The sequence below is a fragment of the Oryctolagus cuniculus genome, chromosome 1 (assembly GCF_051225735.1).
Source record: "Oryctolagus cuniculus isolate XC-2025 breed Fujian yellow rabbit chromosome 1, ASM5122573v1, whole genome shotgun sequence".
NCBI classification, from domain to species: domain Eukaryota; kingdom Metazoa; phylum Chordata; class Mammalia; order Lagomorpha; family Leporidae; genus Oryctolagus; species Oryctolagus cuniculus.
The window spans coordinates 130,205,234-130,227,954 of record NC_142867.1 but is presented as its reverse complement, the minus strand read 5'-3'; the positions used below and the strand labels follow the sequence as shown (position 1 = coordinate 130,227,954).

Here is a 22,721-nt window from a genome sequence, read left to right as displayed (position 1 = left end):
CATTCACAGACATAGAAACCAATCACACAGTCCTTGAGCAATGTGAGGACAGCTTCAGGACCAGAAATTCTCTAAAGATGATGGGAGTGGTTGCAATGGCATATGCTGAGAAGGAAAACAAAGGAGACTTTCCCTGATCTTTCCCTGTTGACATCACGGGCTGAAGAAGCTACTTTCCCTGTAAAACAGTGCACACCTCCATTAGGAAGAAATTTACTGGAAAATCAACCTCTTAGGATACAGTGGGGATACATAAAAAATTGTCTAACCACATGAAGTGCTCACATAATATTCCAATTCCTCATTAATTCCTTGCTTGGCAAATACATTTGAAAGAAACATACTACAAGTTGGCCAGCACCATGGCCCGCTTGGCTGGGTTCTAGTCCCGGTCGGGGTGCTGGATTCTGTCCCAGTTACTCCTCTTCCAGTTCAGCTCTCTGCTGTGGTCTGGGAGTGCAGTGGAGGATGGCCCAGGTCCTTGGCCTTGTATGGGAGCCCAGGAGGAAGCACCTGGCTCCTAGCTTTGGATCAGCACAGCGCATTGTCCATTGCAGCCACTTGGGGTGTGAACCAACAGAAAAAGGAAGACCTATCTCTCTTTCTCTCTCACTCTCTCTAACTCTGCCTGTTTAAAAAGAAAAAAAAGAAAGAAAAGAAACATACTATAAGTGGAGAAATTAAAATGTGGATAGAATTTTTGGAAATTGTCATTAGATATATTATTATTTTTTCAATTCTCATAATTAAATTGTGGTTCTAAAACCTCAAATACTGCTACAGATACTTAGAAAAAAACCTCCAAGGATTTTTTTTTTTTACAGGCAGAGTGGACAGTGAGAGAGAGAGAGAGACAGAAAGGTCTTCCTTTGCCGTTGGTTCACCCTCCAATGGCCGCTGCGGCCGGTGCACTATGGCTGGTGCACTGCACTGATCCAAAGCCAGGAGCCAGGTGCTTATCCTGGTCTCCTGTGGGGTGCAGGGCCCAAGCACTTGGGCCATCCTCCACTGCACTCCCTGGCCACAGCAGAGAGCTGGCCTGGAAGAGGGGCAACCGGGACAGAATCCGGCACCCCGACTGGGACTAGAACCCAGTGTGCCGGCACCGCTAGGTGGAGGATTAGCCTGTTGAGCTGCGGTGCTGGCTCAAGGACTCTTTTTAACTTTAGTGTTTAAAGAAGAAAACAATATCCCTGAATAAATCATTTTTAATCCTTTAAAATGATGCTTGATCTTACCTACTAAAACAATTTCTGGATCATATTTCACAGAAAAATAGTAATAATTTGGTGATTTAATATGGCTGGAAAATAGGTTGAATGCCTTGTAAAATATTTGTGAACTGTTAAAACTGCACTATCTAATAATTCTGTACCCAAAACATCCTGAAATTCATCTATGCATCAATCCAGTTATCTGTATATTTTCAACAAAGCTATATTAAGAAAAAAAAACTGCACTTAAGCTGCGGTTTCTGCCACAAATTAGGCAAAGAGACAAATATTAGGGTGTCATGGAACTCTTGTTTTTACTCCTCTTCTTGTCTAAATGAGAATTGGTGTGAAATTATAGTAAAACTCTTGAGGATTTGACTGATGATCTCATGGGCCATTGACTGTTGGCCCACAGCTAATGGTCATTTTTTCTATGTATAGTGTATGAATTGTGTTATTCAAATGCCTATATCATCACTGATCTGGTAATTGCCTTTCAGTGACTTCATTCTACAAATTGAGGGACCTCAGTCCTGAACTTCTACCTTAAATAACTTCATCTCAGACCCAGAAAAAAATTGTTACTTAGTTCCCAGTATCATACAATGTAAACAGAAAATGAAGTTGTAGGCATCAAATAAGAATAGTACCATGAAATAGTGGATTCCCTTGTCCTTTCTAAAAATTATTGCTCCCTATAGTGGTAGGCACACTTTTCTGATAGCAGGAGTTGCTGATTTTTGAATTACAGTTGTAAATTCTGTGTGGATTCCTGAGAAGAAAGTGGGCAGGCAGCACGCAACACTCAATTGTTGTTGATTGATCTTTTACAACTCATTTTCTCTAACTGGTTTGAAATATATCTTTTTTTTTTTTTTTTTGACAGTGAGAGAGAGAGACAGAGAGAAAGGTCTTTCTTCCATTGGTTCATTTCCCAAATGGCCACTATGGCCAGCACTGTGCCGATCCAATGCCAGGAGCCAGGTGCTTCTTTCTGGTCTCCCATGTGATTGCAGGGGCCCAAGCACTTGGGCCATCCTCCACTGCCCTCCCGGGCCACAGCAAAGAGCTGGACTGGAAGAGGGGCAACTGGGACTAGAACCCGGTGCCCATATGGGATGCCGGTGCCACAGGTGGAGGATTAACCAAGTGAGCCATGGCACCAACCCCTGCATACACCTTCTGAGTAATGACCACCATTTATAATTTCAAGCACTTAGAAATAGGAGCTCTAACACTTGATTTTACTGAATCAATAATGAAAAATATAGTCCCTAAGATATAAAGAGAGTGAGGATCACAGACTGAAATTAATTCAGGATCCTACAAGGACTAAATTTGAAGTCAAGCTTGAGCTACTTATCACTAATAGAAATGTCATTAATAGAAACAACCAATGTTATCTGATCAAGTTTTACTAGATGGGAATGGCATCCCATATTTGTGCCAGTGTGTGTCCCAATCTCTCCACTCCTGATCCAGCTCCCTGCTATTGAACCTGGGAAAATAGCAGCAAAAGATGGCCAAATGTGTGGGCCTCTGCCCACACCACAGTGCCAGCCCTAATAAATATTCTTAAAAACCTAAAGAAGGAAAATGTAAAATGTATAAATTATAGTTGTATATAGGTATAAATTTCTGAAAAGTACATAATTTCATCCTTTTAGACATCTCGAATTTATTTTAAAATTATATAATTAAAAGAGACATTGATTCTTATGTCTCTTCAGCATAAGACATCAATTTTTCCAGGTTCTAGATGCACTTATTCACAGAGTTTCATAGGTGTAATCAGTAATGTGGCTCAAATAAGTTTTACTCAGGGGATCCCAAATTTAAACAGGGTACTCAATACCATTTTAGAAAAGTTCCAAAATGTGTATCAGAAGAAAAAAATAATTTATTTGGTACATCTCATTTTAATTGTAGTATTACCTAAATTTCCAATAGGCAGATGTACTCAAAAAAATCCCACAGGTGGGAGAGATGGCCTATCACAGCAAGTCATTATTATTTTTTTAACTTTTATTTAATGAATATAAATTTCCAAAGTACACCTTATGGATTACAATGGCTTCCCCCCCATAACTTCCCTCCCACCCACAACCCTCCCCTTTCCCACTCCCTCTCCCCTTCCATTCACATCAAGATTCATTTTCATTTCTCTTATATACAGAAGATCAATTTAGTATATATTAAGTAAAGATTTCAACAGTAGCAAGTAATTATTAAAATAAAAATTTTAAGCTACAATTTAACTAGGGAAAATAACAATCCACAGGTCCCAAACTAAAATAATTAAGATGACATAATAAAAGGAAACTCAATGTCTTCATGCATTAAAATTTATTACATTAGACTTAATTTAAAAAAAGGTGATTATTCCAGCTCTTTCGCACTTGGCAGCCCAATTTTACCTGTTGAATCTGGAAAAAAGTAAATGGCATCTCATGGTAGATTACTAAAATCTTAATGCTATATGCCATCGATTATGTCCACCATACATTATACCTAATATTAACATATCTGATGCCTCTTAATAGATAAATGACCCATCTTAACTATTACAAAAGTGGCAAATGTATTTTGCTCAAAGCTTTCCAACATCCCGTTAGTCTAATTTGCCTTCACTTTGAAGACACTTCTAGGGTATACATGAGCATCTCATTGACTTTGCCATCAAACACAATTTTTTCAAAGAATTTAACTGTACTCACCTTTTCTCAGGAGCACAAGAATACATCACATTGATGACTTCCTCCCTGAATGAGACTATTTGACATACTTGTGAAGAACATACAATGCTAATACCTTTTAGTCTTTCCTGGGTTTTGGTACAATGCATGCCTCATTTAAAAAATTGTCATGGATGCTACAAATCAGCCCAGCTTATATGGAACCCCTTCCAATGAAAAGTGCTAAAATCAGTCAAATTAAATTCTGTAGGCACTATCAGTAGTGCTCTCAGTGACTTCTTCACTTGTGGAGCTCATATGCCTTCTAAATTCTTTGGATCATCTATGATATCCATTACTTCTCAAGGGCTGTGATGCAAGAAATAACCTCTCTTGGAACCTTGCTATGTGCCAGTAAAATTAAATTAGATGGCTATTAACTTTGCTATACTGGAAAAACAGTCACCTACACACCTTGAGCCTGTGATGCTCCAAACCTTGTTGTCTAGTAGGACTTTGGCCATTGATATATAACAGTAAAACATGAAAATGGCTACTAAGGCCTCCTTAATAAATGATGGACCCAAATTTGACATACTCCATTTGGCAAAGAGGATGGCTTCCAATGTCTACTGTCTATGTCCAGATGCCAGGGTACTGCAGGAGGTCACTATTCTAGCAATAAAAAAGAAAAACCATTTAAGTTCAGCCGGACACCATTCTGCTGACTGTTGATCTCATTCCTGTTAATCTGGATGCCTTCACTGGTGACAATCCAGAGACCCAAAGTAGTCACACCATTATCTGCTAAAAAAAGCTTAAACCAAGAGTTATGGATTAATATCTCTTATAATACAATTCCTCAGAACCCATCTAGTCCAAACCTTGAGAGTTGGAAGCTGTTATCCTTGGCCCACCCATAAATAGGACGTTAATTGTGCCAGATGTGTTCTATATTCTTATACTGCAAGGAAGATGTCATAGATATTGATGCCCCAAACTTATCCAGCTCTCTGCTAATGTGTCTGGGAAAGCAGTAAAGGCTTGCCCGAATGCTTGGGCCCCTGAACTCATGTGATATCTGGAAGAAGCTCCTATCTTATGGGATCAGCCTGGTCTAGCCCCAATCATTGTAGTCATTTTGGAGGAGAACAAACCAGAAGGAAGATCGGTCTCTCCCTTTCTCACTCTAACACTGCCTTTCAAATATATAAATAAAACTTTTAAAATGTAATCATCTCAATAGATTCTTCACTGCTCAATCATGATGACTTTTACTATCTTAAGGACATTTTCATCTCTTTTTTAAAGATTTGTTTATTTGAAAGGCAGAGAGGGGGCTGGTGTTGTGCTGCAGTATGCAAAGCTGCCATCTGTTATACTGGCATCCCATATAGGCACTGGTTCAAGTCACACTTGTTCCACTTCTGATTTAGCTTCATGCTAATGGCCTGATACAGTGGAAGATGGCCCAAATACTTGGGTTCCTGCCACCCCCATGGGTGACTCAAAAGAAGCTCCTGGTTTCAACCTGGCATTACACTGGCCATTGGAGACACCAGGGGCATGAACCAGATGATGGAAGATCTCTCTCTGTCTGTCTGTCTCTCTCTCTCTCTCTGTAACTGTGACTTTCAAATAAAGATGTAAATAACTTTTAAAATAATTCTTAAAAAGGCAGAGAAACACACAGAAAGTGGGTGAAGAGAGAGAGGCTGAGAGGTCTTCCATATAGTTGGCTCTCTAAATGTCTGCAACAGCTGTGGCTGCAACAGCTGTGGCTGGACCAGGCTCTCAGTTCCCCTAGTAAGTAGTAGATCTTGCACTTAGGTGAAAGGAACTGAAGAATTTGAGCCACTACCCCATGATTCCCAGAGATATTAGGCAGGAAACTGGTTTGGAAGTAGAGCACTGAAAACTTAGATTGGCACTGCAATATAGAATGTGGGTATCTCATGCAGTGACCAACAAATTAGAAAACCTAGAAGAAATCAAGACACATGTTAGATAAGAAAATTGAGTCATGAAGACATAGAAAACCTAAAGACAGAGATTGAATCAGTAACAAAAACCCTCTAAAGAAAAGCCCAAGACCATAAAGCTTCACTGCAAAATTCTACCAGACTTTTAAAACAGAACTAATTCCAATTCTTCTTAAGCTATTCAAAACAATTGAAAGAGAAGAGTATTCCCAAACTCCTTCTATTTGGCCAGTGTCACCTTATTTTCTAAACCAGAAAATGATACAATAAAGAAACAGAACTAAAGAACAATATCTCTGATAACCACAGATCCAAAAATTCTTAACAAAATACTAGCTAATAAAAATCCAACAAAAGATTATAAAGATAATTTACCTGGACCAAGTGGAATGTACCCCTGGTATGCAGGGATAGTTCAACATATGCAAATCAATAAATGTGAAATGTGACACTAGCAAACTAAAGAATAAAAACCACATGATGATCAATAGATGAAGAGAAAGTATTTGATAAAAAACAACCTTTCATTATAAAAACCTTAAGCAAGTGGGGAATAGAAGAAACATTCCTTATCACAATCAAGGCAATATATGACAAATTTTCAACCAACATCATATTGAATGGGAAATCTTGGAAGCATTTCCACTAAGATCTGAACCCAAAGTTGCTCTCCATCACTACTGCTGTTCAATACACTACTAACAGTTTTAGCTATGGCAATAATGCAAGAAAAAGAAATCAAAGGAAAACAAATTAGAAAGGAGAAAGTCCAATAATCTGTTTGCAGATGACATGATCCTAAATATTGGGAAACCAAAAGACTCCAGCAAGAGATTATTGAAACTCACAAGAAAGTTTGGTAAAGTTGTAAGATATGAAATCAACACACAAAAATCAATAACCATTATATACACAAAAATGCCATGGCTGAAAAATTACTTATCAGATCAGTACCATTCTCGATAACCATAAATTTTTTTATTCCTTGGAATAAATTTAGTCAGGGGTGTGAAAGATCTCTATAAGAAAAATTGCAAAACATTAAAGAAAAAGAACACAGAAAAAAGAAAAATCTTCGATGTTCATAAATTAGAAGAACTAATATCATCAAAATTCCCATTCTACCAAAAGAAATTATTTTTAATTTTACTTTTACAATCATTTATTTATTTGAGAGGAAGTTATAGACAGAGAGACAGAGAGACAAGAAGTGATGTCTTCTAACTGTTGGTTAATTCTCCAAATAGCTTTAATGGCTGCTGCTGGGATGATCTGAACCCAGGAGCTAGGAACTTCCTCCTCATCTCCTATGTGGATACAGGAGCCCAAGCACCTGGGCCATCTTCCACTGCCTTACTAGGCCATGAGCAGAGAGCTAGATCAGAGGATCAGCTGGGACCCAAACTGGCATCCATATGAAATGCCAATGCCAGACAGAGGCTCAAACTACTATTCCACAGTGCCAGCCCCTCAAAAGCAATTGACAGATTCAACATGATCTCAATCAAAATACCAACAACATTCAGAAGGAAGAACTTTCTGTCTATAACTCTGTCAAAATAAAAAAATTTAAAAAATAAAAGAACATACAGTATCACCTCATGGTTCAGGAGCATGACAAGTAGGACCCTGTGGTGGCCTATTACTGAATAGTTGCTCAAGAATTGATCTGAGGGGTGTTTGTTGGCAGCCATTGTTTGATCATTATGTATTTCACCAAGGGGGTCATTTATATGCTGTGCAAACTAGAATGAAGATTGATAATAAAACTCCTGAGTGTCATAAATTTTTATCAAAATTAACAGGTCAGTTAGGAGCTCTTAATAAATAGTTGGGGGGCTGGTACTGTGGTACAGCAGGTTAAAGCCCTGGCCTGCAGTGCTGGCATCCCATATGTGCTCCAGTTCAAGTCCCAACTGCTCCACTTCTGACTCAGCTCTCTTCTCTGGCCTGGAAAGCAGTAGAAAGATGGCCCAAGTCCTTGGGCCCCGGCACACATGTGGGAGACCTGGAAGAATCTCCTGGCTCCTGGCTTCAGATCAGCACAGCTCCAGCCATTGTGGCCATTTGGGGAGTGAACTAGTGGATGGCAGAGGCCGATTCTCTTTCTGTCTCTCTGCCTTTCTGTAATTCTGCCATTATAATAAATAAATAAATCTTAACAACAACTGTTAGACCGGACTTGGATGGGACTCAATTATCCCAATGAGAGACTTCAATGATGCAAATGCAAAAAGGTTTATTGTTCTAGCTTGAGCTAGGGTCCACTCCTCCAATCCTCACAGCAGTCATCCCATTTCCTCTGTAGGGTTTATATAGGGTTTTCAGAGACATTCTATACATTATAGCACCATTCAGCAAATCATCTCATTCTGCGGAAATTTAAAGAACAATTCTTAAAATTGATTAGTAAATCCAGTGGCTGGAATGGACCTAGTAAAGGTGGTTGGATGACTTTGGGGTGGATACTGTTTAAAATGATTGGCTAAAGTGTAGGGCTCAAGCTGCTAGGGTGTATGTTCCAAACTGCAGGGTTTTGGGATGTTATCAATCACCTTAATGGCCTGAAAAGACACCTGGAAAAGACACCTGGATAGCAGGTATTTCCCTGTTATCTGCTGATTGGCTGCTGCTAGGGGAGTTTATTTTTCTTCTTTAAGGAGATTTTGTCATAGGGTTCAGGGCCTGGTCAGGCCTGAGTTACAAGATGGAGGCCTAGTCTAAAATAGCTGTGCCTTGATCCAGGCTCAGATTCTTCACAACAACAACAAAAAGAAACAGTGGTGGTGATAATGAAGCTATTACTCAAGGAGTAGTTGGTTCTGCCCATTTGGGGAATTATGATTTGAAAATGATTATATATGTAGACAATGAACATTGTGCTGGGTGATTTCACAAAAAACATGATCAAGTTCTTCTATACTGCAAGTCTTTTAATAGATGTCATAACTGTGTTTGACATAACACTGATGAAAATGTGAAACACACAAAGTATGCAAGGTGGAAGGCAACATATATCCATAATTGCTTAAAGAATGAGGAGACTCCTCAAGCAGGCCCTATTGCAATAGAGGAAGATACTGATGGTGAAGAAAATGAAGATGCTATAGTAGCATCTCTGCCCACTCAGCACACCTCAACCATCATCATCTTCAGCAGTTGACCCAGGCAGCATGCCATCAGACAGCTATAGTTGAATACAGAGTCCTCTGGGTGCACATGCCCCAGCCAATACACCAGCAAAAGTGCCTCATAGCATGGGTATAACAAGGAATACCATCCACCCTACTCTATAGACTATTCCAGCCATTGATCCCACACTTTTCTTTTTTTTTTTTTTTCTTTTTTTTTCTTTTTTTTTTTTTAACTTTTATTTAATGAATATAAGTTTCCAAAGTACGAATAATGGATTACTATGGCTTCCCCCCCATACCGTCCCTCCCACCCACAACCCTCCCCTTTCCCACTCCCTCTCCCCTTCCATTCACATCAAGATTCATTTTCGATTATCTTAATATACAGAAGATCAGCTTAGTATACCTTAAGTAAGGATTTCAACAGTTTGCTCCCACACAGACACATAAAGTGAAAAATAATAGATGATGATCCCACACTTTTCATTATGGTTTCCCAAGGCAATACCCACCTCACCCCTGAGGACTTTGTGAGAGCTCAGAAATACTGCAAATATTGCAGTGCTTTGCAATATGAAGATGTTAGCACTGCCATTCAGAATCTACAGAAAGTCCTCAAGTTACTGATGACTAACAGAGAATGAAGCCTTTGTACAGCAGATCCATGTATCTTTGGCATAAAGAACTAACTCCATTGAACTAACTCCATTACTCTGCCTTCAGCTCATCAAGAGTACAGTTTTAAGAAAGTCTTCAGTTGAGTTGAATATGACAATAAAATCTGTGTATCAGATTCCTTTTGAAGCATTCATCAGTAGCCTCAACCAGTTTTTATTGTCCATTTAATGGCTCTGACAATTTATGGGTACATAGGGCTGATGTTGGCAAGATCCTAAAAACACCCTTTGAACCCTGCTTCATCAAATGAAAACACAGAAAATATATATTGGAAATAAGCTTTATTAATTTACATACATGAAGAGAATTTTTTAACAGCCATAATATTTGGACAAACAGATCATGTTAATTTGCTGTAAAATTCTAAATCTAATAAAAGATTCCAGAATTGTCTAGATTAGAGATTATCTTTTTGTTTTCCTTAAGGCTTATAAAACAAATACAAATGTCCTAAAGTGCTAGATTAACCTGAAAAAATTATGTTCAAAACACAATTTTTATTCATTAGAGTTTAATATTGACAGAAGGGAAAGTCATTGAGTCAAGAGGTAGAAATGCTTTCAGACTTAATATTAATAATGTTGGTTTCCCAAATGCTTTCTTTTATACATTGAAGCTTAAGGTGAATTGGTATTTGCTGCATCAGCAGTCTGACTGCATGTCTTGGAGAATGAAAAACAGAGATCTGTAGAGATGCCTGAAGACTTGATGCTTTTATGTTAAGATTCTTCTCAGGTGCTGTGGAGTACGTTCCATTGAGTGTATAACTATGAATGATTCAGAAGATTTATAAGACTTAAGATACTCAGTTGTTAAGTTTATGAATTTTGTGGGAAATTATGGACTTACTGTGTCATCTGAATTTGCTGTGTTAAAAAATAGAAAGATTCTTTTTAAATAAAACTTAAAAAAAAGTTTAGGCTTGTATTGAACAAGATGTATCTAAACTTCATAAAATGCTGTTATTTTAATACAAAACATACTTAAGCATATGTGTTAAACATAAATAATTGATTATAAAATCTTGTGTTTCTACTCAAATACACTTGTGAAAAGAAATTACAATTTATCCACAAAATAATTTAGAATTTCCTAACAGTATCTAACTTAAATAATGAAGTAAAACATCCTAAAACATCTTTTGTTTGTGTGAATTTAATTACAGTACCTTAAATTAGCATTCTCCATCCCAAAGGTTATTAAAAGTTTTGAAAGGGAGATAAACTCCATGAGGTTGGTAGATTTTCTGTTCTAAATTCTTCATGTACTTCGGGCTGGTGATGCAGTGCGGAGGTTAATCCTCGGCCTGTGGTGCTGACATCCTTTATGGGTGCCAGTTCTAGTCCCAGTTGCCCCTCTTCCAGTCCAGTTCTCTGCTATGGCCTGGGAAAGCAGTGGAAGATGGCCCAAGTGCTTGGGCCCCTGCACCCACATGGGAGACCAAGAAGAAGCAGCTGGCTCCTGGCTTTAGATGGGTGCAGCACTGGCCATTTCAGCCATCTGGAGAGTGAACCAATGGAAGGAAGACCTTTCTCTCTGTCTGTAATTCTACCTCTCAAATAAATAAAATCTTAAAAAATATATTCTTTATATATTCATATTAATTACAACCTCTTATTTTAAAAAAAAATGAGGGTTAAGGGTTTATGACTTCTGCTAGTCTGTGATTGTTACAAAGTAAAACTTCTAGTCAAGGTATGAATTTGTAAATTTCTTATCTGCAATCAAATTATTATAACAAAAATTATGGTACTAAGTTAATAGTCTTTAAATAAATACAAATTAGGAGAATATTTGGCAACTTAAAAACACCTGGCTATCAAAATTATTCAGATGCAGACAAGATAAGATTCCTTGTGGGGTAACAACATGCTGAATATCTGTTTTTTTATTTACATGTCTCACTGTCACAGGCTGAACAGCAACAGAACACAGTATGAGAATGATAAGCACTCCTCTAATTCTAGAGACATATGTGCCCTGTCAGGACTTCATTGGCCTAACTCATCAAAAAACTCAGGAATAAATGTTTTGTTTTCAAGAGAATTTCGGGGCCGGTGCCATGGTGCAGTGGGTTAATCTTCCACCTATGGCACTGGCATCTTATATGGGCACTGGTTCTAGTCCCAGCTACTCCTCTTTCAATCCAGCTCTCTGCTATGGCCTGGGAAAGCAGTAAAATATGGCCCAAGTGCTTGGGCCCCTGCACCCATGGGTGGCTGGGAAGAAGCACCTGGCTCCTGGCTTTGGATCAAGCAGCTCTGGTTGTTGTGGCCATTTGGGGAGTGAACCAATGGATGGAAGACCTTTCTCTCTGTCTCTACCTCTCACTGTCTGTAACTCTGCCTCTCAAAGAAATAAATAAAATCTTTCAAAAAGTTTGTTAAAGTGAATTGCAACCACTATTGTATGTTTTCTTTCACAACTTCAAGTGGACATAGCTCATAAAATAAAATAAATCATAGGCTGGTGCCATGGCTCACTTGGCTAATCCTCCACCTGTGGCACCAGCACCCTGGGTTCTAGTCCCAGTTGGGGCACCGGGTACTAGTCCCACTTGCTCCTCTTCCAGTCCAGCTCTCTGCAGCAGAGGATGGCCCAAGTGCTTGGGTCTCTGCACCTGCATGGGATACCTGGAGGAAGTACTCAGCTCCGGGCTTTGGATCAGCAGAGCACTGGCCGTAGTAGCCGTTAGGGGAGTGAACCAATGGAAGGAAGACCTTTCTCTCTCTCTCTGTCTATAACTCTACCTGTAAAATATAATAAACAAACAAAAAATAAATCATAGCTTCATAAACACTAAAGCTTATCATAGACAACTGGTACCAATGAATAGCTTCTTTCATAGTCTTTCTTTATAAATAATTAATAAACCAATTATTTTCTTCCTACTCTGTAAAGCCAGTCAATGCAATTGATTTCAAATTTAGAATTTTTGGCTGGTGCCGCGGCTCACTAGGCTAATCCTCCGCCTTGCGGCGCCAGCACACCGGGTTCTAGTCCCGGTCGGGGCACCGGATTCTGTCCCGGTTGCCCCTCTTCCAGGCCAGCTCTCTGCTGTGGCCAGGGAGTGCAGTGGAGGATGGCCCAAGTGCTTGGGCCCTGCACCCCATGGGAGACCAGGATAAGTACCTGGCTCCTGCCATCAGATCAGCGCGGTGTGCCGCCGCAGCGCGTCGGCTGCGGTGGCCATTGGAGGGTGAACCAATGGCAAAGGAAGACCTTTCTCTCTGTCTCTCTCTCTCACTGTCCACTCTGTCTGTCAAAAATAAATAAATAAATAAATGCAAATTTAGAATTTTCAAATCTCCCAGAAATGCACAATGTTAATGCTTTTGCAGCTTTATAAGAGCATAAAATAGCAATTTTTAATTCTTGCACTTTTTAGCATTAGAGAGTTCTACGACATTAAATGGCATTTTTTTTCTAACCCATGTAAGACTAACAATGTGCAGAAAAGCATGAGGATTTTTGTTATGCAGATAAATAATTGTGCTTTGCCTAGAATCATGCTTCAACTTTGATACTTTTCCTCTCCACTGAAGCCAGGAAGAAGAGTTCCTATGAAACTAATAAAATGCCCCTGGTGTTCTTAAATGATTACTTTTTGGACAGGAACTTCCAAGAAACAACACCACAGTCATAGTGAACTTTTTCTGTGGTTGGAATCTTCTCTTTGCTTTCAGGAGACCAAGAGAAGCCACCTGGAGCTCTCAGGGGAAGGCCATGTGGGAATGGAGAGGCATGCATCTCCTCTGGAAGCAGTTGTGTTTGTGAAATTTTTTGCTTATAGTAAATTTGACGGGTCTCTATCCATTGATAAAGAAGAGACTCATCATAAAAATTAGTAATGCAGAAAAAAAATCATTTAAATCTCATTTTTTTCTGCCACAGGCAAGTGGAACAACATCTCTCACAGTAAAACAAACAGACTGTAAAGAGTCTGTCCAATATCTCTGGCTCTCCTCACATTCTAAGGACAGACCTCGGAGAACTTCCAGCTGCCTCTTCCAGGAAGGTAAATCAATAAATAAATTGTTAATAAAAAGAAAAAGGAGGTAACTTTTTTTCTATATTTCTGGATAGGATTCCTGTCATTGAATCAATATCTCATGATTTTTATTCATTTTTCCTTCTTTGGAATTGGGGTAGGAGTAGGCAAAAACATGCATGAAAGAAGGGGGAAAAAGCTTAAAGTACCAGATTGTAAAGTAGGAACAAATGGACAGGAAGGCTGGAGGTGAAGGGGTGAAGACTAGGTTAGGGAAAAAAGCCAGCTTATTAAATCCTTAAAAAGAGAAAGGAAGAAAGGAGGAGGAAATAGAGAAGTATGGTTATGTTCTTCTGGAATTACATTCTTATGCAATCTGTTCTCTTTGTATTAATAAAGATAAAAATGTTTAACAATTGAAAGTTCATTCCTTTATTGCATCACTACTGCCTCATTCCAACACTCTATAAAAACAGAATCCAAAGGCAGGCATGGGTTGCAGGGTGGAAGTGGCAGTGCTAGCCCTATTTCTCTAACATCAACCTCTGCACCCCAACTTATGATCCAGCAAAGTTCTATACAGTACCCAGAATCAGCTTCATAAAATAAACCACTTAGGGCAAAAGCTCAGAAAAAAATCAATGTCCCCGTTATTCTTTGCCTATGAAGTACTCATAAAAATTAGCATGCTGCTAAAGAAAATGAGATTATGGCCAAGCTATGTATAAAGAACACAGGGATGCAAAGTCAGGAGGTAGTTTGGTGTTTTATGAGCACCCAAAGTGAACTGCAGATGATGGAAGGAGATGCATTACAGAATGGGAGCTGAGTAGGCTGCCAGCCAGCAGTGATCACCAAGCCTTTAACCTGAGATTTGTGAGTATTTGTGAAGTGTACAAATGAGTTCTACCTATAACAACAGCAATTACTTTTTCCTTAGGACACAAGGCAAAACACACTTTTTCCAATTTTTATCTGTTTTTCATTTTCTTTGAAAGGTAGGGGGAGATAGAGAGGGAGAGAGATTTTTTCCATTTTCTGGTACACACCCAAATGCTCACAACAGCAGGCAATGTTCAGCCTGAAGCCAGGATCCCAGAACTCCATGCAGGCCTGGGTGAGTTCAGTAGATTCTGAGGATTCACAGTCTTCAGTGACACCTGTCTTTATAAAGACACATCTCAACACAAAATAAAACCCCCTACTCAGGACTTTTGAGATCCAAGAGAAAACTCAATATTTTGCAGATGAGTGCAAAACAGAAATCTGGAGACTTCTATGAGCCAACAAGTTCCCTGCCTACCTGAGAATCAGGCTGGTCACCAGAGAGATCAAGGGAAGAGGACCAAGCAAAGCCACTTGGGACCTTGCCCAGAGTCTTATCTCTTGAGGGAGCATAAAGGCACCCAGTCATTGGTCATTGGCAGTTTTAGACCACCTTAATCCTGAAGTGGGTACATAAACTAGTCAACTCCAATTTGGGCTGAGTTATCAGACTGTAAGTCTGGTCAAAGGTTGTCACCCACTAAGGAATCTGGACAGAGGAATGGCCAAAAAAGAACCATTAGGAGATGCTCACAATAGGAGTCAGAGAACTAAGTGGGTAATAAATGCACAGATCTTAGACCAAGGCAACAGGCAATGCCAAACTTCTCTTTTGTTACAAAGTTTTCTTATTTTATCTTAAAGGCCTTGAGAAACAGATCTGTAGACATCTCATGTGTAAGACAAACATGGATCATTCATAATTGGCCTATAAATATTAGCATTCTTGCCCTGATCAATGAGCCTCTGGACCTAGCTCAGGGAGGGGCAATTAAAGGGAATCACTTCCGTTTCATTTCTAGGGACTTATACATCCTCCATGAACTGCTTCTTACAAAATATTTCTCCAATTTTCCAGGAGAAATACATCAACTCTGAAGAAGCTACTTTTTTTTTTCCCTGTCTTGGGAATCACCTGTGATGCCAGGTAGATGGATAAGAAAGACAAATGGAATCATCTACTAGAAGACAAGATACTTTACCCAAATCACTGTATTTCACTGTACAGAAAAATGCAAACTGAATCACAAAGAACTCCAGTCAATCAATCCCCTGGTTTAAGCAAAGGGCATATTTGCATTACTCCAGATATGCAGGCCTCTCTTTCTGTTGTACCCTCATGTGGAATATCTGCATAGGGACACAGAGTGTGAGTGGGAGGCTGCAGCTGTAAAAATGGTCAATGTTTCAATTATAAAACTGATTTTTAATTATCTCAAATTCAGTCATAAAAATTCTGCTCTAAGCAAGACACACATAAAGACAAGCTCATCCCTTTCTCAACAAAAATTTAATGCTAACTGCATATTTAGGAGTGTACTATTGCATTTAATTACAGTACTTCTCTACATATTTTTTTGAGGATTTTATTTATTTAAGAGGTTGAATTATAGACAGTGAGAGGAAGAGACAGAGATAAAGGTCTTCCATCTGCTGGTTCACTGCCCAAATGGCTATAACAGATGGAGCTGCACTGATCTGAAGCCAGGAGCCAGGAGTTTCTTCTCTGTTTCCTCTTGGGTACAGGGGCCTAAGCCCTTGAGCCATCTTCTACTACTTTCCCATGTCATAGCTGAGAGCTGGATCAGAAGAGGAGCATCTGGGACTAGAACAGGGCCCATATAGGATGCCAGTGCCACAGGCAGAGGATTAAACTACAAAGCCATAGTACCAGCCCCTCTACATCTTATAAGCACATCTTATCTGTAAGAAAACTGAAAAGTGAGTCAAGTATATCACAAATTATGTTAGAAATTATCTCTAATTAAAAAAAAAAAAAAAGGAAAACCCTATAATAAAACCCTATAATAGAAATCTGCACAAATGTCCTGTGTCCTATTACTTTATCCTTTGGAATACTTTTCAAGATTTCTTCCGGCCTTCCCTTTTTCTCTTGTAGAGTACAGTGGGAAAGCCATTGCCTGTGATGCTGGTATTCCATATTGTGCATGAGTTCATGTCCCACCTGCTCTACTTCTGATCCAGCTCTTTCATGTGCCTACGAAAGCTACAAAGGATGGTGCTTGTGCTCCTACTCCCACATGGGAAATGTGGAAGAAGATACTGGCTCCTGACTTTAACCCAGTTCCAACCCCAGGTGCTGTGGCCATTAGGGGTGTGAAGCAGTGGATAAATGATTTACATCTCTCTCTTTCTAACTCTGCCTTTCTAATAAATTAATATTTTTATTCTGATTCATCTTGACATGTAACAGGAGCCAAGAAAGTTGCTGCTGACTTTATGTAGTGCCTCCTCAATTCATTTTATAAGAAAAAAAAATATTTATTTCTTTTGCTATCCAAGCACTCAAATCTAAAAGAAATAATACTACCCAGTACAGCTCTGATCCACTTCTGCTCAAGCTCTCTCTCTTCTGCTAGTGGCCTTGGAAAAGAAGATGGTCCAATACTTGGGTCCCTGCCACCCATGTGGGAGACCTGGATGAAGCTCTTGGTGCCTGACTTGGGCCTGGCCCAGTCCTAGCCATTGCAGCCATCTAGAGAGTAGACCAGCAGATGGAAAATCTCTTTCTCATTCTCTCCCTTTTTCTATCTCTGCCTTGCAAATAAATAAATAGATGCTAAAAAAGAGAGATTTCCCATCTGAATTGGCTGCAATGGCCAGGGCTGAACCACACAGAAACCAGGAGCCAGGCACTTCATCTGGGTCTCCCACATGGGTTACAATGGCCCAAACACTTGAGTCATCCTCTGTTGCTTTTCTCAGGCCATCAGCAGGGAGCTAGTTAGAGGTGGAGCAACTGGGACATGAACTGCTGCTCATCTGGGAAGCTGGTATTGCAGATGGTGGCTTTCCCTATTGTGCCACAATGTCAGCCCCATGAGTGCTAGTTTGAGTCACAGCTGCTCCACTTCTGATCCAGCTCCCTGCTAATGCAACTGGGGAAGCAGAAACAGATGTCTTGGGTCCTTGCACCAACATCGGACACTTGGTTGGACTTCCAGGCTGGGCCAGCATTATTCACTGCAGTCTCTTGAGTGAACCAGCAGACACAAGATCCCCATCCTTCTGTCTCTGCCTCTTTCTCTGTAACTGTCTTTAAAATAAAATTTTTCAACTTAAATAAAGGGAAAGAGTGAGAGAGGAGCCACAGTAAAATAACAGAGCAAGGCTACAGTTGTGCTGTCCCTCAGCAGCCTTCTGCCTTAAGTGGGAAGACTCCAGCTTACACTGACATAAAAGACACATTCACAACACATTTCAAAACAAGAGATGAGAGGTTTACAAGGCATATTGATTTCATGATGACTTTCATTCATTAGGTACACTGGGTTTAGATATATGCTTTTTGTGCAACCAAGTTAACCCAGGGTCTAATTCAAAGAGAAGGAAGGTGTGCTGCCAGGGGAGAGAGTTGCAATGTCCCATTGTTCTTCTAGCATCATAAAAAGAAGGAAAAGGGCTACACATATCCATGGTTATAAGGAAGACAGAAGCACAAAAATTTCAGAAGGGGGAGCAAATTTCAAATATAGCTATTTTAAGAAAATAAAATGAAGTAAATTTCAGAATATAATGTGAGATAGAATAACACCATCAGTTCATCAATTCTCACAGGGATCCAGGAAAACTGCCCTGCCTACCTATAGACCAAATGTTTCAAAACACATTTTCTGATTAAATTCATTTAGAAGATTGCAGGACCCAGCACTCTCTCTCTCCAAGTGCCAAATGGAGGTTTAGTTTCCATTATGGGCAGATGTAGCCCAACCAGGCACTCAGAACATGTGAAAAGCTTTTCCATAGAAGGAACATGAAATATGCAGTCACACAGAATAACTGTACTTAGTGCTCAAAGTGAACCCCAGGGTAAGAACCCAAAAAACCTGTTAGGTGTTGGGGCCAGTGCCATGGTGAAGCATGTAAAAATTTTATTTATTTATTTAAAAGGTAGAGTTACAGAGTGGTAGAGGCACAGAGAGAGGTCTTTCATGCACTGATTCACTCCCCAAATGGCTACAATGGCCAGAGCTGGATCTATCTGAAGCCAGGAGCCAGAAGCCTCTGTCAGGTTTCCCATTGGGTGCAGGAACCCAAGAACTTGGGCTATCTTCCACTGCTTTCCCAGGCCATAGCAGAAAGCTGGATCTCAAAAAAGCACCCATATGGGATGCCAGCATGGCAGGTGGTAGCCTCACCTGGCACACCACAGTGCCAGTCCCCCCAAACTAAATCTATCTTAAAAAGCATTTTAAATGAGGGATGGGAGAGAGTTTGTTTATCAAAGTAAGGATAACATAACTACTAGTACTTATTAACTTCAAAAATATAGAAATTCAAAGAAACTCAAATATAACCAAAATCATCATCTACTACAAATTATCATCTCTATATTGAGAATCATACTATAAAAAATTTAACCCCTCCCCCCACTTTGAAAAAATGCACATGGGGCTGCTGTAGTAGTTAAGCAGCCACTTGCAGGGCCATCACCACACATGGGCACTGCTTCAAGACCTGGCTGCTCCATTTCCAATCTAGTTCCATGCTAATTCACCTGGGAAAGCAAAAGATGATGGCCCATGTATTTGGGCCCCTGCAATCAAGTGTGAGAACCAAAAGAAGCTCCTAGCTCCTGGGTTCACCTGGCCAAGCTCAAGCCATTGTGGCTATTTGAGGAGTGAACCAATGGATGGAAGACCTCTCTCTGTCTTTCCATCTCTCTGTAAATCTGCCTATCAAGTAAATAAAATGAATCTTAAAAAAAAAAAAAAAACCTATACAATGTAGTATCTTGGTTATTCCTTCACACAAAGAAAGCTCCGATAAACTGTAGATGAATCCTCCTGGCTTGATGCAATTCAGGAGGAGGATTGCCTTCTGCCACCCTGTGCTAGACATCAATCAAAGTCATTAATGGGAAGATGAATGGACACCATCAGACTGCTTCCTCACATGGCACCTTAAAGACATCACTGCTACATTACCAGATTATGTCTCTCATATGAAACATGTCTCTCCTAAAAATTTTAAAGAACTTGCCAGAAACTTAGAGCAGGGAATGATGTGCCAAGAACAGTCAGTTAGCCTGAGTAGTCCAGGAATCCTGTTCTTGGCTGTTTTCAAGTTCATATTAATGTACACACAACATAATTGCTGAGAAAGTGTCTTATAGTTGTTTCCTGGGTGTGAAGCAACTCTTTTCAGCAGAAACACATAACTGCTTGTCCACTCACAAGCACTGTGATAGAGTGTACATGGGAGAAAAGGTCAAAAACACACTGGGTTTGACAGGAAGAATGTTGTTACCCTAACAACCTCTAGCCAGGATTCCCTTCCTATTTTTACTTCCTAGGTAACCTTACTATGTTAAATGAGTTTCATAGATTAGTAATCTGGTGACAACAGGACTCTAACAGAATCTATGAATCACTCAGTTAACCCAGTGAAAATTTCATTATACTGAAAGTTAGTCTACAGCAATAGTTTTGAAGGCCACAACACACTTTTTTAAAAAGATGTTTTATTTATTTATTTGAGAGGTAGAGTTATAGATACTTAGAGGGATAGACAGAGAGAAAGGCCTTCCTTCTGCTGGTTCACTCCCCAGATGGCCAAAATGGCCAGAAGAGCTGCACTGATCTAAAGCCAGGAGCCAGAGCTTCTTCTGGGTCTCCCACATGGGTGCAGAGGCCCAAGCACTTGGGCCATCTTCCACTGCCTTCCCAGGCCATAGAAGAGAGCTAGATCAGAGGAGGAGCAGCTGGGACTCAAACCAGTGCCTATATGGCTCCACAGGCAGAGGATTAACCTACTGAGTCACAGTGTCAGCCCAAAGCCACATCTTTTACCCTACTGTGTGGGCATCTCTGTGGGGGCAGAGGGGCATATTTTATTTCTTCCTTATCCCTCCTCACATTAATACCCTGTACGAAGGCTTCCACAGACCACAGTAACTATGAAAATCTATCACTAATATCCTCCCATGTTGAAAATGTCATGGGGTTAAACACAGAACCCAGAATAAAAAAAGTAACTTGAAGCTGGTGCTGTGGCCAAGCAGGTAAAACCTTATGGGTGCCAGTTTGAGACCTGGCTGCTCCACTTCTGATCCAGCTCTCTGCTATGGCCTGGGAAAGCAGTGGAAGATGGCCCAAGTGCATGGTCCCTGGTACCTGTGTGGGAGACCTGGAAGAATCTCCTGACTTCAGATCCATGCAGTTCTGGCCATTGTGACCATCTGGGGAGTGAAACAGCAGATGGGAGACCTCTCTTTCTCTGTGTCTTTGCCTCTCTGTAACTCTGCATTTCAAATAAATAAATAAAATCTTTAAAAAGAAAAGTAACTGGTCCTCTTAATTAAAACCGTATAGACTGTAAGATAATCAGCTTGGCGGAGAGTTGAGTGAGGGAAGAGAAAAATTGTTACTTTTCTGTATTTATGTTTTCGTAGCTCTCCACTTTATGAAAATCCATATTAAATTGGCTCATTATTGACTCACGCGGTAGACTTGCATTAATTTCAGTTCACTTCTCACTTTGCAAAGGGATTAGCTGCAGGTAATAATAATTGACATTCCTAATAACATGAGAAGAAGGAAAGGTTGAAGACAGAAATCGAAAAGCAGGGAAATAAATCTTCTGCTACGTTCCCATGGCCTCAAGCTCCAGATTGAGAGTCTGCTAATTATACACAGAAGAGAGATCAATCCACAAAGCTACTGCACTAGCTTCACGTGCTGCTGGGAAATACATCCAAACACACAGCGCCCTTGCTAGCAAATGTGTCCTGGGGGTCCAGCAATGGGCCATGAGCCATGATCCTACTCTGATCATCCATCCCCACCACTCCACTGCCTCGGGCTCCAGCTGAGGGCCACCAAGCCCCACCCAGCTATATCCATGGGGATATAGCTGGAGGCCCAGCAGGAAGGCATTCTTTGACCCACCCAAAGTGAGAACTGGGCTTACTTAAATATAGGGAATGGGACTCCTTCCTTCACCCATACTCTCAACTGCCCTGCTAGTGTCGTTCCTGGTCCAGTGTACTTTAAGGAGAATTTGAGCGAGGCAGCCCGTGGGACCGGCCGAGCGGTGGGAGACTGGTAAGCGGCAGTGGGAGACATGACACCTGGGCCCCAGCCTTGTTCTCTGCAGGAGAAGCTCCTAGGATCACTGAGAAGTGAGTGATCAATGTTTGGGAGCTGCCACCCGCCATCGCACCCACCCCGCTCCCACACACGCATAGATGCCCCTTCCTGTTCTCCATACTTGCCGTGGAAAATCTCGGGAGCATGCCCCTTTCTTCAGGACACACGGGAAGCAAAGCAGAGAGTGTGGGCCAGGAGAAGTCGCTGGAACTTGGGACCCAGGGGTGGCAGATGCAGAAGCACAGAAGCAGCGGGCAGCAGGTGTGGGGTGTGTGCTCCCAAATTGCCTGCAATTGCACTTGCAGAGCAAGACTCCCCAGTGAATGTGGGAGAAGGAGCAGCGCAGCCTCTCAGGGCACACTCTGATCAGTAAGTGAACTTCATCTGTTCCCAACCCCCAGCCACAGGGAAAGGCACGCGCATGCGCATGTTCTCCCACATTCACACGCACAGGCATTCAGAACAGGAAACGTTACAGCACCGGGTGACTCTGGGAAATGGAGTCCAGGCCAGGGCATTCCTAGTTAGACTTACTGGCCCTCTCCTAGGGCTTCGGTGTGGGGTGGGTGGAGACAGGCTGGGAACCAGAGGGCATTTGCTTTGGTTTACATCCCCCTTCCCTTCCTTCCCACCCCAAATCTCAAGGGTCAGGTGCTGTTCTTCCTTTCTTGAACAAAATCTTAAGAAGTGAGAGCCACTGCTGCTGAGTCCCAAATGATGGTTCCCTCACACACGCTGCTTCCCTCAGAAAAATCCTACTGCTGCTTTATTCCTGGACAGCTTCTCTCAGGTAATAAATGACAACTATTTCAATTTAACTCACAGCACAGGTGTAGACGGCATAGTTTAACCTCTAGATTTGAGAATACAATTTTTTTGTACCCTCTAATT

The 22,721-nt window shown here is 40.7% G+C and overlaps 1 protein-coding gene and 1 pseudogene across 1 annotated transcript in view; one reads left to right on the top strand and one right to left on the bottom strand.

Moving 5' to 3' along the window:
• The window catches only part of LOC103345342 (zinc finger protein 248), a 44,930-nt gene extending 22,675 nt beyond the window's left edge, over positions 1-22,255 (bottom strand). The window contains exon 1 of the mRNA XM_017338021.3: positions 21,956-22,255. Within this exon, the coding sequence (XP_017193510.2) occupies positions 21,956-21,976 (21 nt within the window). The 5' untranslated portion in view covers positions 21,977-22,255. The remainder of the gene's footprint in view (positions 1-21,955) is intronic.
• On the top strand, positions 8,583-9,780 carry LOC108175702 (vacuolar protein sorting-associated protein VTA1 homolog; annotated as a pseudogene).
• Positions 22,256-22,721: the final 466 nt, after the last annotated feature.